At 33.9% G+C, this 15,227-nt stretch overlaps 1 protein-coding gene across 1 annotated transcript in view; it reads left to right on the top strand.

The window, feature by feature from the left end:
- LOC107666723 (uncharacterized) overlaps positions 1-12,025 on the top strand; it is a 55,137-nt gene extending 43,112 nt beyond the window's left edge. The window contains exons 12-17 of the mRNA XM_016458159.1: positions 5,720-5,877; positions 6,295-6,365; positions 7,097-7,254; positions 8,692-8,836; positions 9,332-9,475; positions 10,767-12,025. Of these exons, the coding sequence (XP_016313645.1) occupies positions 5,720-5,877; positions 6,295-6,365; positions 7,097-7,254; positions 8,692-8,836; positions 9,332-9,475; positions 10,767-11,045 (955 nt within the window). The 3' untranslated portion in view covers positions 11,046-12,025. The remainder of the gene's footprint in view (positions 1-5,719; positions 5,878-6,294; positions 6,366-7,096; positions 7,255-8,691; positions 8,837-9,331; positions 9,476-10,766) is intronic.
- The last annotated feature ends 3,202 nt before the right edge of the window (positions 12,026-15,227 follow it).

The following is a 15,227-nucleotide window of genomic DNA, read 5'->3' as shown; positions in this document are numbered from 1 at the left end:
TTGATACATTTTATTTTTCAGGATTCTTTGATGAATAGAAAGTACAGATAGAGTCAGATTGTAGAGGAAATGAATGGAAAGTTAAAAAGAACAGCATTGATTTGAAATAAAAATCTTTTGTAACATTATAAATGTCACTTTTGATCCATTTAACGTGATCAATTTAAAGTAATACTTTCTTTAAAAAAATATTTTGAACAGTAGTGTACATTTACTGTAAACTAAATTAAATTAAAGTACTATAAATAAAATTAACTTAATTAAAATGTAGCATTGTTTGTACTGTATTTGAATTGTGAATTGAACATTTTGAATATAATTACCTGCAAATAGGTGTTTGGTTGAAATAATGGAAATAATTAAAAGTTAAAAGCATAAATACCCAGATTTGCGATATATATTGAATATCACCAAAGGGGTTAAAAATGCCACCCCTGCCATCTAACACTTTCTTTCAGTCATGCGTTGTGCTGATCTGATCTGGAGTCGGCTGTGTGATTACTGTCATTAGTCTCTGCAGTTGGGCCTGCTGTAATGGCTCTGGCTAAATTTATTCTTAAGGTTGCGTTTTTTTTCTCCATCAGTCCTCCGACCATCTCTCTCTCTCGCCCTCTCTCTCTCTCTCTCGCTCTCTCTCTCTCTCTCTCTCTCTCTTCCTTTTGTGCCGACGGTTACCAGGCAACAGGCTTGAAGTTTTATGCACATGTGAGAGTGATTGATCATTGTTTTTCACCCATTTTAGAGCGGTGCACACATAATCGGGCTGCTTTTCACATCATTTGTTTCTTCTTGTGTCATTTGAATGCTGTTTATGAACACAGTGTTGTCATGGGATAATTATCTCTCAAATAATTTGACATCTGAGAGATTCAGAATTGGAATAGATTAAAACCTTAGACTTTATATAAGAAAAAAAAATAGTTTTTTTTTTTTTTTTACTCACAAAGTAAATGTGAATGGTGTTTGCATGTGCATAATATCACCACCATAATACTAATATACTATTATCGTTTTGATTGATATTTTGAATTAGTTTTTATTTTTTTATTTCCTGTTTTTATTTTTATTTTAGTTATAGTATTTTTGTGATTTTGTCATTTTTAGTATTTAAAAATCTTTTTTTTTTTGTATGTTTTTTTAAATATGTCTATATAGTTTTGAATTATTTTTATTTCAGTTTTAGTGTGTTATTTTAGTACTTTAACTTAAAATGAAAATGAGAACTGTTTTATAGCTGCCACTACTAAAAATTAGAAAGTGTTTACATACTTAAACTGATGCACAATTCACTTACTGCCTGTTTGCATTTATTTATTTATTTAGTTTATTTATAGTTTTTTTATGTACAAATGATTACTTTGTGAACTAAAGCGAAATTACAAAAAACTTCCAATTCTTTGGAATACAAATAATTACTAATTATAAGTATTTCAATTTCTGAAATAATTGAATATACTTTTATTTGCTTATACTTTTTTATTTATTCATTGAAATTAATGAATTAAGACTTTGTTCCTGATATACATAAAAAAAAAAGAATTACAATCACTGAACATGGCCTGGATATTATGTTGACCGCAATATACAGTAATATATGTATTTCTATACAGACTTTTTGAATATTTAATTTTTTGTTGACTCCATATGGTAGAGCTTTGTCTTATAGATAAAAATATACATTTAAAAAAAGCATGAGGTCATTTTTTTTGATGTCTATTAAAAAAGAATTTAAGTAAAAAAACATGGGCTGATAGAGTTGAATGTTAAAGGGTTTATCAGTATTGAACAGCGCTGAAGCAGTAGCATTATTTCGAACTCTTGTGTGTTTTGTAGCTAAATCGTTTTGAGGCTGGGAAAGCTGCTGGTTTGTGGAGGTGAGCTGAAGGTTTTTGGTTCTCGTGATTTCCAGGTTGGTGTCTTTGCAGAGACTCGTCGAGTGTCTCTCCCCTGAGAAACATCACGCGGACGGGACGGCAGTGTGATGCACGTCCTTTCTCTGAGAAAGACACCATTAAAGGGGTCTCTTCACTGACCTCAGACATTCGATGTGTGTGTTCACGAGAAATATTACACCTCAGAGTGTGCAGAATGTGGCGAGAGACCTCATAAAACAGCCGAGAAAGACAGGAACATTCACACATCCACTCTCCTGCTTTAAAGGGCTCACACTTTATGCGTAGTTAACTAAAACTAAAACCATAAATTACTTGAAATAAAATAAAATATAAAACAACTAGTTAGTTTCAGCCAGGGCGTCATTTCTCATTTTCATTTAGTTTCACTTAATGTACTAAAATATCTAAAAATGAAATAAAAATGTATAAAAACTGTTTAGACATTCAAAAATAAATATAAAAATGATAAAAACAAAAAATTCAAAACTTTACAATTAAAATGAAAACAAAATATTTAAAAAACTAATTTAAAATATTAAAAACTATAATAGTATCCCAGTGATAATAAAATAACACTGATTCGTACTCTGGTGTTTAAATGTTTTTATCGCACTTTTATTGTGTCTCATGTAGTTTTTTATTAATATTTTGAATTTATTTTTATTTGTAATTGTGTTGTTTTGTCATTTTTATTATTATTTTTAACATGTATATATATTTTTGAATAACTTTTATTTCAGTTTTAGAGAATTAAAATGTATAGTTTTTAATAAAGACTATATTGTGTTATAATTTTTAATGTTTATTTCCGTTTTAGTGGAATAAAATGTAAATTAAAAAAAACAAATTATATATTTTATTTGTTTTATTCAATTTCAAGTAGCAAAATGTGTTTTTAATAGTTTAGTTTTTAGTTTCAGTCAACAATAATCACCCTGCTCTGAAATTCATTTGAAATGTTAGTCAACGTTTCTTGCACTAAAAACTATTTCATTTTTCATGGCCATTTCCACCTGTTTTTGCAACTGTTCCTAAGACTTCTAGATGTAAATGACCTGTTTTGATTTGGCTCATTCATCATGCAGCATACTAAATAGGCCTTGATATGTAAATGCATGCTGTCATATATTCAAATGATCTGCATGAAGTGACATTTGTAGCCCAATTTACTTCCATCATTTCCAAATGAAAAGGGACGTTTAACCAAAAAGTAGAGTGGGACCTGCAATTGACTTAAATGTGCTCATGGTTGGGAAAGTGGTGTTAAAGCAAGCCTAAATATTACAGTGAACACTTCAGTTTCCAAAAATTCAAGGAGAATTCGATTTTTCATAGTATGACGGCTTTGAAACACCCATCCATTTAACCTGTGGTCGTCTCGCAGTGGCATGCCATAATAGATTGGCCTGTGCGATCAAGTCTTTGATTTGATTTCTGTGATGGAGAGCATCAGGCCGCTGGTGGCAGATGTGAGAGAGAAACCCGCTGGGAAGAGCACTTTACTTCAACACGCACTCGATCGATAGCGTCTGCCGCACTCAGGGGGTTTATTATCAGCAGGCGGGAAGTGGAGAGCGAAAACTGTTGGGTGAAAGACTTTTATTCACTCTAGGCAGGACGCGCAGCGAGACAGACCCAAAATATCACACCGAGTCTGATAGAGGGTCTGAATCCAAACTCCTGTAGTCTTTAAACACACTGGATTTCTCTCCACAGTTACTGCAGCATAAAGAACACTAGATGTGCATTTCCAAAAGCAATAGCAATGCTTTCAAAGCAGGTCAAAATGTCTAGAAAAGGAAAAGAAAAGCATAGGAATTGTTTAAGAATTTGTCGTCTTAGGACAAGATGTTTTGCATGTTTTCATGTCTGTAACACCAACAATGCAGGATGAATTATGGGATTGTGTTTAATATTTAGTGTTAGTTTACTAGAACAGACCCCTTGCACTAAGTGTACTAAAATAATTAAAACTGAAATAAAAAATGAACATAGACATATAAAAAATTATTAAAGGGGTCATATGATGCGGTTTCAATTTTTCCTTTCTCTTTGGAGTGTTACAAGCTCTTGGTGCATAAAGAAGATCTGTAAAGTTGCAAAGACTAAAGTCTCAAATCCAAAGAGATATTCTTTATAAAATTTAAGAGTAAACCACGCCTACCTAAAACGGCTCGTTCTAACACGCGCCCACATTTCTACGTCATGATGTGGGAAGATTTGCATAACGCCGCCCAAATGTTCACGCAAACAAAGAAGGCGTAACTTTGATTCTCGCTGTAGTATTGTTGCCATGTGTTTCATTGTGAAAGCGAAACTACTTTGTTTGGCCTTCCAAAAGAGGAGGATAGAGTGAGCGTCCTCCGCTCACTCTAGCCGCCGGCCTGCGCTCACTCAAGCCGCCGGCCTGCCACTGATGATTCAAACGCGAGTTTTGAGCAGTGTAGAGTAGCGCTTGTTGTTTGTCATTTCTCTGATCACAAATGCAGACAAGGTGCGATGCAACGCAGCACTTAAAAAGACAGTATAAGTCATTATAATCCGTAATTATGTCCCCACTAAATGCAAAGAATGCCTCGTTTGTAATGGGTTTTATTGGTTTTGTCTGGTCGTGCCGGGAGACGGCATCACAGTATGGTGAGAGGCGTAACATTTCCGTCACGCGCTTGAGGTATCCGGCCAATCACAACGCACTGGATAGCTGGCCAATCAGAGCACACCTCGCTTTTCAGACCGATGAGCTTTGTAAAAATCGACGCGTTTCAAAAAGGCGGGGCATAGAGGAGAAACAATAATGTACAGTATGTGGAAAATAATGTGTTTTTTTAACCTTAAACCGCATAAACACATTTCATTTACACCAAATACACAAAATAATGTTCTTTTTAGCAGCATCATATGACCCCTTTAAAAAAACCGACAAAAATGAGTAAAATACAAAACAAAATACAAAAATGAAAACTAAATAAAAACTCATTCTAAATATTAAAAGCTATAACAGTATCTCAATGATAGTATCATTAATATACTATTGTAGTTTCATTATTATTTTGTTTGTTTTTTTATATATGTCTATATAGTTTTTAATAATTTTTATTTCAGCTTTAGTGAATTAAAATGTATAGTTTTTAATAAAAGCAATAATTTAATAATTTAATAAAGTTATTTTCTAAAAAGTTTTATTTCGGTTTGAATGACATAAAATGTTACGTTTTTAATAATAAAATTTTAATATTTAAAATAAAAATTAAAAGGTTTTCTATTTTATTTTATTTCAGCATGAAGAACACTAGATATGCTTAAGTAGTAGCTTTTGCTCAAATTGTGTAGAAAAGGAAAAGAAAACAAAGGAATTGCTTCAGAATTGGTCTTCTCAACAAGCTGCATTATTTGAGGACTCATTCATGTCTGTAACACCAACAATGCAGGAGAAATTATGTGACGGTGTTTAATATTTAGTGTTGATTACTGGAACTGGCCCTAACACACTAAGTGTAAGCAATATTAATAGAAACTATATATCAATATAGTTCCTGCACAGTAAACATTTTTTGAAGCAAATAAAACATAATTGGAATAGGTTTTACAAGAAAATACTATTTCAGTTTTTCACTGTAAAATTTCATGTTTAATTCAATGCGTTACTTGCTTTTTCTTAGTAAATTTCACAATGAATTCCAAGCAATTTCTGAGTGAAAGTTGTTTATCAAATTATTTTCAGTAATAATTCCAGTCAGGCTATCACACAAATAACAATATGACATCACTTTGTTTTGAATTCCTCTTTTCCACACTTCCTCATTTTCTGTGTTTTCTTCGTTCAGCGATGAAGAAGAGTTGCGTCAGTCGTTTTCGGAGCTGGGCGAGCAGCGAGGAGGAGTGAGGCGGACGGGCAGCGGTTTGGTTTCTCCGTCCGGAGCGCTGCTCTACAAAACGGGTTTCCTGGTGAGGAAGGTCCACGCAGATTGTGACGGGAAAAGAAGTGAGTGTCAACCAGCAGTCTGGAGTTTTCATTTTCTAGATATTTGTAATGAGTCATCTAATGTAGAAATTCATATTAGCAGAACTGCTTTTTTTGTCTTCTAAGGAAGTGTCTTTTACTTCTGAGGATTTTTTTTTTCCATTTTAGTTTATAATAATCTATACCCAGTATATCTGGCATTTGGACCCTTGCACATGAAATATGATTTTGCTATATACTATATATGTATAGTGTAATGTTGTTTAACAAAAGCATACAGTGTCAAAAAATGCAAATAATATCATTTACACAGTGATGCAAAAACATCTACCAATGAAAATTAATTTATTAGACTGCTGTATTGATATATTTGATCCATTTCCCTGCATAATAAAAGGATGTTTGCATTTGTGTTGTTATTTTTCATGTGCAATGCAGCACCTCGTGGAAAAAGAGGATGGAAAACATTTTATGCTGTTCTGAAGGGACTCATCCTTTACCTGCAGAAAGTATGTTTTTCTTTCTTTCTTTCTTTCAGATCTACTTCAAAATGTATTCAGATATTTCTGGATTGTTTGATTTGTTCAATTTTGTCGTTACATGCATTTAATTTTGTGATTTTATGAGGTTTTTCATTTTATGGTGTATTTCACATTCCTTTTCATTTTATATTAAAAAATAAATGTGTTTCTTGTTTTATATTTATGCATTTTTACTGACGTTTTATTAGTTTTTAATTCATTAACTGCAGAATTCCGTGACATATTTAATCATTTCATTATATATTATTTATTTTAAGCTAGTCTGTTAGATCCCTCCACACGTGTGTGTGTGTGTGATTGATATGAATTTTGTTCATTATTAGTTAAATGAGTCTGAGTGGTACGTGAAGCTGCTTTTGATGTTTTTGCTCACTTCAGAACATTAACAGCACTTTTGCCAATATTAGTTTAGTTTTCACTCAACATTACTAAACTTTCTAAAGATATTTTAGTGCCTTTCAAACAAATAATATCTTTTTGCCTTTATGAATATACCCAACTGCCGTTGCATTTTTCAGATATAAGCAGTTTGATGGTAATCTGCTGTATTAATGTGTTGGATGACAGTATGGTCAGTATATCAGTAATTATGAGAGGGCACTATGAGGCAAGGCAAGTTTATTTATATAACACATTTCATACTCGGAGGTCATCTCTGATATACGTTTTGAATAATAACAGGATAATTGTGTTTCCAGGGCGAGTATCGACCGGATAAACAGTTATCAGATGAGGATTTGAAGAATGCGGTGTCTATTCATCATTCGCTGGCCATCCGAGCCACAGACTACAGCAAACGGCCAAACGTGTTTTACCTCCGGACCGCGGACTGGAGAGTCTACCTCTTTCAGGCTCCGTGAGTTCACACACTCAACCACAAAACACCACAAACCTGTTTAGGAAAACATGCCATAGTCATCAAAATGTAATAACTCCATTTTCATTTGATGCCATTAAGCTTATTTTTTTGATCTGTTTCCCTCCAACCTCCTCTCATCTAGAGACATCACAATAAATTCACCATCAGTTCCACTTGGATAAAATTAAGTCTCATCCTACATTTTATTATGTTCTAGTTGAATATTCTGTTATACATGCAAATGCACTATGAGATACTATTATAGTTTTTATTCAAATTTGATTTTACTTTTACTTTTGAATTTTAGTTAAAACTTTGTCATTTTGTTGTCTGAGTTCTATCATTTTTATCAGTTTTTGTTTTTTTCATGTCTATATAGTTTTTATTTGAGATTATTTTAATTTTAGTTTAGGTTCTAGTGATTTTGTTGTCTTAACATTTTTATGGTTTTTTGTTTTTATGTCTATATGGTTTTTTATGTTTCAGTTCATTTTAATTTTAGTTAAAAGTTTTAGTTTTTTATTTTGCTGTCTGTTCTTATCATTTGTATCTTTTTTATATGTCTACATAGTTTTTATTTTTATTTCAGTTCTTTTTAATTTTAGTTAAATTTGTAATCATTTTCTTGTGTTTTTTTTTTTTTTTAATATGTCTATATAATTTTTTTATTCATTTTTATTTAAGTTTTAGTTATTTTAATACATCAAGTTAAGCTAAATGAAAAGGAGACATGTTGCCTTGGCAACTAGCACTGCACAATGTTCTTAGTAGAAAAATTAGTATTCAGATTGACAAATCTGTATCACACAGTTGTGAAAATTGCTTGCTAACCACATGTGCATATGCTTCTATACAAAAAACAAGAACATTAATCTTTAACTGGAATAAATAATCTGTGCAGCATGAAGTTCAGCATGTGATGTCTTTTCTGTCCAATTCAAAACACTCATGCAGTCCTGTCTTCTTTCTATTGTGTGTGTGTGTCTGTGTGTGTGTGTGTGTGTGTGTGTGTGTGTGTGTTCACACACATCCCTGTTCCCCAGGAGAACTCGCTCTGCTCTAGTTGAAGTTTGCCCCAGTTTCAGCTCTCATTGCTTGTGCTGGAAAATCCATATATATGTGTTTTTGTATTTCGGAAAAAAAAAAAAACCCATTTCATCCCGTTTTACTGTGATTCCATGACTCCTCAGATTGGTGGAACGGTTTTAGGATTATATGTAGTGTTCTAATGAAGCATTTTTGTAAAAATGTCTATGACACTGCTTCCATTTCATCATTGAACCACCACAGAGCTCGTTCTGCATCTTACTTCAAAGGTCTTATGGCTAAAAACCTTTAATGAGATTTTTACTTCTAGAACCCGTCTGTTGCAGTCTGGTTCTTCTTTTAGATGTTTTCTATCATTATTAACGTGGATTTGATTTATTCGTGTAGGAATGCTGAACAAATGCAGTCTTGGATCACACGCATCAACACGGTGGCAGCCATGTTTTCAGCCCCGCCCCTCCCTGCTGCCATTGGCTCACAGAAGAAATTCAGTCGGCCGCTGCTGCCAGGCTCCGCCTCCAAGCTGTCACAGGTCAAATGAGCTGATTTGCATAAATGTTGTCACATACCTGTATAAATGTTATCATTATAAGGCTTTGTACTTGAAAAATAATTAAGTCGTATAATAATAAATAATATGATGAATATAATAATAAATACATATGAATAAATTGGTAACACTTTGCTGTAAGATTTCATTAGTTAACTACATTAGTAAACATTAAGATTAATAAATGATGCTGTAGAAGTATTGTTTATCTTTAGTTCATGTCAACTAATGTAGTTAAAAAAGAAACCTTTTTGTTAAGTGTTACTAATTATTTAACAATAACTGTTAATAATTATTTTACCTATTTGCATGACATGCATCACTTATTGATTTCAGTTATGATGCTTCCTTTAAAGACAGCTGCTTATGCAGTCAGTGAACAGCGAGGAGGCTCACTGTTTTATAAGAGTGACTGTGCATGTACTGTATCTGTGTTTATATAAACTACGGTGTTATAAAGTGTGTGTATGTGTGTAGGAGGAGCAGGTACAGGCTCATGAAGCTCGATTTCGCTCCATCTCCACTGAGCTCGTACAACTGCGCTCTTATCCACCTGACAGGAAGGTGAAAGGTCGTGAACTTGAGGAGTACCGAATGAGGGAGGAATATCTAGAGTTTGAGGTAAATATACACTATGGTTCAAAAAAGGTTGGTACATTTTTTAAATGTTTTTGAAAGAAGTCTCTTTTAAAATCAAGGCTCCATTTATTTAATCAAAAATACAGTAAGAACAGTAATATCTTGAAATATTATTAAAATTTAAAATAATTGTTTTCTATTTGAATATATTATAAAATGTAATTTATTTCTGTGATCAAAGCTGAATTTTCAGCATCATTACTCCAGTCTTCAGTGTCACATGATCCTTCAGAAATCATTCTAATATTCTGATTTGCTGCTCAAGAAACATTTCTGATTATTATTAATTTTGAAAAAGGTTGCGCTGGTTAATATTTTTGTAGAAACTGTGATAATTTTTTTAGGATTCTTTGATGAATAGAAAGTTGCAAGGAACAGCATTTATTTGAAACAGAAGTCTTTTGTAACATCAGACATGTCTTTTGTCACTTTTGATCAATTTAATGCACTGATTAACCAAGTTGTTCTTAAAGGAATAGTTCACCCAAAATTGAAAATTTGCTGAAAATGTGCTCACCCTCAGACCATCCAAGATGAGTTTGTTTCTTCATGAGAACAGATGTGGAGAAATGTAGCATTGCATCACTTGCTCACCAATGGCTCCTCTGCAGTAAATGGGTGCCGTCACAATGAGAGTCCAAACAGCTGATAAAAACATCACAATAATCCACAAGTAATCCACACCACTCCAGGCCATCAGTTAACGTCTTTAAAAGACAAAAGCTGCATGTTTGTAAGAAACAAATCCACCACTGAGGCATTTGTAACTTCAAACTGTCACTTCTGGCTAAAATATGAGTCCATAATAATGAAAAAGTCCATCTCCTGTTGTCTCACATCAAAATCCACTCACATATTTGTCTAGAGCTGTTTTGGCTTGTAAACGGTGCTTGATCTGTGCAGATTTTTCTCCTGATTCAGACGAGACAAGTTTTTCACTGTCGGAAGCGTTATTATGGATTATGGACTCGTATTTTAGCTGGAAGCATCATTTTGAAGTTAAAAACCTCTTAATGCTGGATTTGTTTCAGCTTTTTGCTTCACAAGACATTAACTGATGGACTGGAGTGGTGTGGATCACTTCTGGATTACTGTGATGTTTTATCAGCTGTTTGGACTCTCATTCTGACGGCTGGCGGAGGATCCACTGGTGAGACAATGATGCAATGCTACATTTCTCCAAACCTGATGATGAAACAAACTCATCTACATCTTGGATGGCCTGAGAGCATGTACATTTTCAGCCAATTAACGAAACGTCTCCATCTTGTAGAAAACGCGCTATGAGACGTATAGCATGCTCCTGCGGGCGAAGCAGCGCTGCGACGACGATGACCTGTCAGTGTTTGAAGCCATGCTCTTGGAGGAAAGTGCGCTACAGAGATCTCAATCCAGCCCCACGCTGCAGGAGAGCAGTATGACCTGCAGCACCAGAGACGGCGCGAGTCAAAGCGCTGCCGCCGGCGCACAAGAACCATCCGGCAACGGCAACAACAGCTGCTCCCGCGGTCAGGGCCAGAGACACAGCTACCGGCAGGCCGTCCGCAAGTGAAGCCGCCGCCGCCACCCACAGGAAGCTCGCTGTACTGGAGAGGAAGTGAGGTCTCTCTCTTTCCTGTGTGCGCCCTCCCTGCTCTGTGTGCCATCAGGAAGGGGTGTTGATTCCGACTGAATCTGACTCTGTGATTGGCTGATGGCTGGGTGATGTCACAATACAAGGTGCTATGGGATCTGGATGGGAGAACGTGATTAGGATTCGGAGAAACGTAAATATGAAATGCATAACCTTCCTTTGCCTTCTAGTTCTCGGTTTCTTCTGCGATTTCTTACCTGAAGCCATTTCATCGCACACTACCAAGTCAAATCTGGGCCTAAACGTCTTCAAACCTTTAAAATATGACCGTGTTAGAAGGTCTTCAGTTTTTGCATTTCTAGAAATAACTCATTTGTTTACCATGCATATTAAAATTCACAAATTCTGCTCAAAATGGTCACGAAGAGTATCAACGCTTGGCAGGGCGACATCTAGGATCTGTGTATTTTGTTATTTGTCATATGGGCGTCTCATTTTGTCGTGTTTATGAACGGTAGATGAGCAGAAAACTGACTAGCCCATATGCAACTAGTTATTTCTTCATGTTGTTCTAAGCATTAGCAAGCTGTATTTGTACAGTAATGCACAGGGACATCATAGTCACTAAATGCACCATCCGTTTGCTCTGCAAAACCCCGTTTTGCCCTAAAACGTCTTTTGCACTGAACACTAAATATAATTACACTGCGAAACTCATTTTCTCAATCAGTAGTTTGTCTTTTTTCTTATAAAAATATTTAAGCATCCTTAAAATTAGATCTATAATTGAGAAACAAATTTTGTATATTGTGTCTTGAATTAAGATTTTCTTACCTCATTTACAGGTTGTATTTTTCCCTAGTTTTTAAGCACAAACCTCACCAAATTTTGTAAGATGTATGCGTAAAATAGGAAAAAACATTTGTGAAAAATTCTGAAAAAAGATCAACTTAATTCAAGTTATATTCTCTGAAAACAAGTTTCAGTATGCAAATGTACATTTTAAGAATGTTTAGATATTTTTGTTGAAAATTAAAACACCAATTTAGTTGAGAAACCATTTTTGTATATTGTCTCGAATTAGATCTATTAACAAATTTTGCATATGTCTTGAATTAGGTTTTTCTCACCCCATTGAAAATATTTTTTCTTGTTTTCTGAATATTGAAATATAGAAAATATTGTTTTCTAAAATCTCTTTTAGTTAGATTTCTGCTTAAAACAAGAAAAAGCTATTTACAAATGAGTTAAAATAGACTTAATTCAAGATATATTCTCTGAAAACAAGTTCTAATATTTTTGGTGAAAATTAAAATGAAATCTATTTAGTTGAGAAAAAACTTTGTAATAAATCTTGAATTAAGTTTATTAGCAATTTTCTCATTTTCAAGCACAAACCTCAGTATATTGTTAGATTCGTTCTTAAAAAATCTATTTGTGAATAAGTTAAGAAAAATACACTTAATTCAAGATATATTCACTGAAAACAAGTTCTATTGGCAAATTTGATTTTTTTTTTCCCCCATAGTTTTTAGGCAGAAACCTCACAAAATTTTGTTAGATTTATGCCTAAAACAGGGAAAAAGACAATTCGCAAAATCCAAGATGTTTTCTCTGAAATCATAATGTGCAAAATTACGTTTTAAGGCCGTTTAGATATTTTAGTGAGAGAACAAGACAAGATAAAAAAAAAAAAAACAGTTTGAGAAAATGATTTCCGCAGTGAAATGAACAGAGACTCGTATCTTTGTCTGTATAGTTCATTTCTTGAATATGCTCTATTTTAGCTTCTCGTCCTTGTCTTTCTGCATTATTCTCTTGGCTGAATGTTGTCTGCTGTGTACAGCATGGCTGACTAGTGACAATCTATCGTGTTTGTTCAGTTCAACAGAAGCTGAAGTCGGTAGGAGGCTCACAGCGTGTAGTTCATGAGTCAAACGGACCCGTTACCCACGCAGCGCACTGAATGTCATCTTTTTCCTGTTAAACGCAGTTAGTCAGTGTTTAAGACGCACTTCCCCTTATTGCTTTCTTATGTAATCGATGAGAGAGAGTGTGTATATGCGCAAAAATATATCACCTATTTAAGGAATGTTTTAAAACTTATAATGAATGTGGTGTGTCAATCAGAACTGCCACATGCAATATTCAGCATAGGCCTGTTTGTGTGATCGACGCATATGTGGATGTTTAATTACACGGCACGCAGCATCCTGTGACGCGATGAATCGGGTGCTTGAAACCGTTGAATGTACCATGTTTTTCACCATGGTGATGAGATTCCGGCATCACATTTCAATCTCAAGCATTGTTTTTACCTTAATGGATCCTTTTGCAGATAATCATGTGGTGTTTCAGTGAGTAAATATGGTGTAAGATAACATTTCCTCAAACTCTCTGAGCTGTCTTGGCTCGAGTCGAAACTGACATTATCTTACAGTGTTACAGAGAGTCTAAAGGGCAGATAGGAGGAAATACAAGAGGAATACAAGTAAAAAATGTATGCCTGTTTATGAACTTTGTAAAGTTATTTGGGTGAATATCACAAGAAAACGCATCTAAGTCACATTTCACTCCAAAATCAAAAGGAAAAAATATGATTTTTTAGGACCGTTAAGGGTTTATTTATTTATTTTTTATATTGACATTATTTTCATGAAAATTAAGCACATTTCTTCCAAATACATGCATTTATTTTGAAATTCCCATCATTTTATACTCTTTAGTTTCTATTTAATGTAGCCTGACATACTGTAATAAAACAGCTTTTTTTTATTGAAATTGGCATTATTTAAAATACAAAAAAAAATAAAATACTATGACGTATAAATATAATAAATACAATTTTAGGTAAATATATTGAAGCCCATTTTAGGACCATTATTTATATATTTATATTATTTAATGGCACTTTGGGTTTGAGAAAAGCGCAATTTAAATAAAATTCATTATTATTATTATTGTTATTGAATTGTCCTAAAATGGGCTTGAATATCTTGACCTATTTTTTCAAGACCATTTATTTATTTTTGATATTGGCATTGTGACATTAGACATTATTGTCATGACAATGAAGCACACATTTTATATCCCATTGCTGTAATGCATGTATGGTCCTGAAAATCTTTAACTAGAATACTTTTTGTGTTGATTTTGGTGTGAAATCATGACCTGTTAGTGTTTTGTGAGTTTTACTCAATTCATCAACCGTCAGTGTTGATTTCACTGCTGAAATCTGCTGTTGTTCCTCTAATATAGTCCACCTTATCGATACAGCGCTGTATATCCAGAGAGCATGATGTTGAATAATCTTGTGCGATTTTAGGTGAATATAAAGTCGGAAAGCCATTCTCTGCTCAGGTGTCATTTGAATATAATGTAACAGTTGCCATGCATTCTTCTACCAGCAGAGCGCTGTCTTCAGCCAAACATACGAAACCAGAGCGAGAGTGGAAAGATCCACTGATGCGTTGCTCGGTTTGTGTTTGTATGCATATTTATGTCATTTTGTTGACTTTTCATGTTTAATGTTGATTTACTGTCGAGTGTGTTGATATACTGCTCTATATAATGCACATACAAACACACACATCACGTCTGACTCTGCTGAGCATCTGTCGTGTCCTGCTATGATGAAATCAATCGACTATGACCAATATGATTATCATATGAAACTATATTTTTAATTAAGCAGCACCTGAATGTACATAAACGGCATGAAATTCTTCTGCTCTCATTTGCATCTTGTGTCTTGTTCTGAGGTGATTTTGTTGTGGATTGAGTGTCGTTTGATGACTCTTGGTGGAGGATTGCTGCTTGTTTAAGCTCGTTATAATGTCAATGAGGACAAAACTGATGTTGTTATCGACTGAAAGTGAAGGAAACACTAAATTGTTTTGTTTACTTTTTATTATTTCTTTCAAGTTCCTTTATTCTTTCACTTTGTTCCTGGTCTTTCATATGTGGTTCGCTTGTATGAAGTTCTGTAAGGACCGTGTTTGTACAGCCTCTCTTTATGATGGCCTAAAATACAGAAATAAATAACAAACTATAATGAAACACACCAAACTTCCCACGTGTACTTGATTGTTTTTCGATTTCAAAATTGATTGTTTGATTATTGATGCACTTTGTGAATTATATTAAAAGACATTTTTGAGA

The sequence above is a fragment of the Sinocyclocheilus anshuiensis genome, unplaced genomic scaffold (genome assembly GCF_001515605.1).
Source record: "Sinocyclocheilus anshuiensis isolate Anshui unplaced genomic scaffold, SAMN03320099.WGS_v1.1 scaffold1500, whole genome shotgun sequence".
NCBI classification, from domain to species: Eukaryota; Metazoa; Chordata; class Actinopteri; order Cypriniformes; family Cyprinidae; genus Sinocyclocheilus; species Sinocyclocheilus anshuiensis.
Note: the sequence above shows the minus strand (reverse complement) of the source record. Positions and strands in the feature narration are given on the sequence as shown.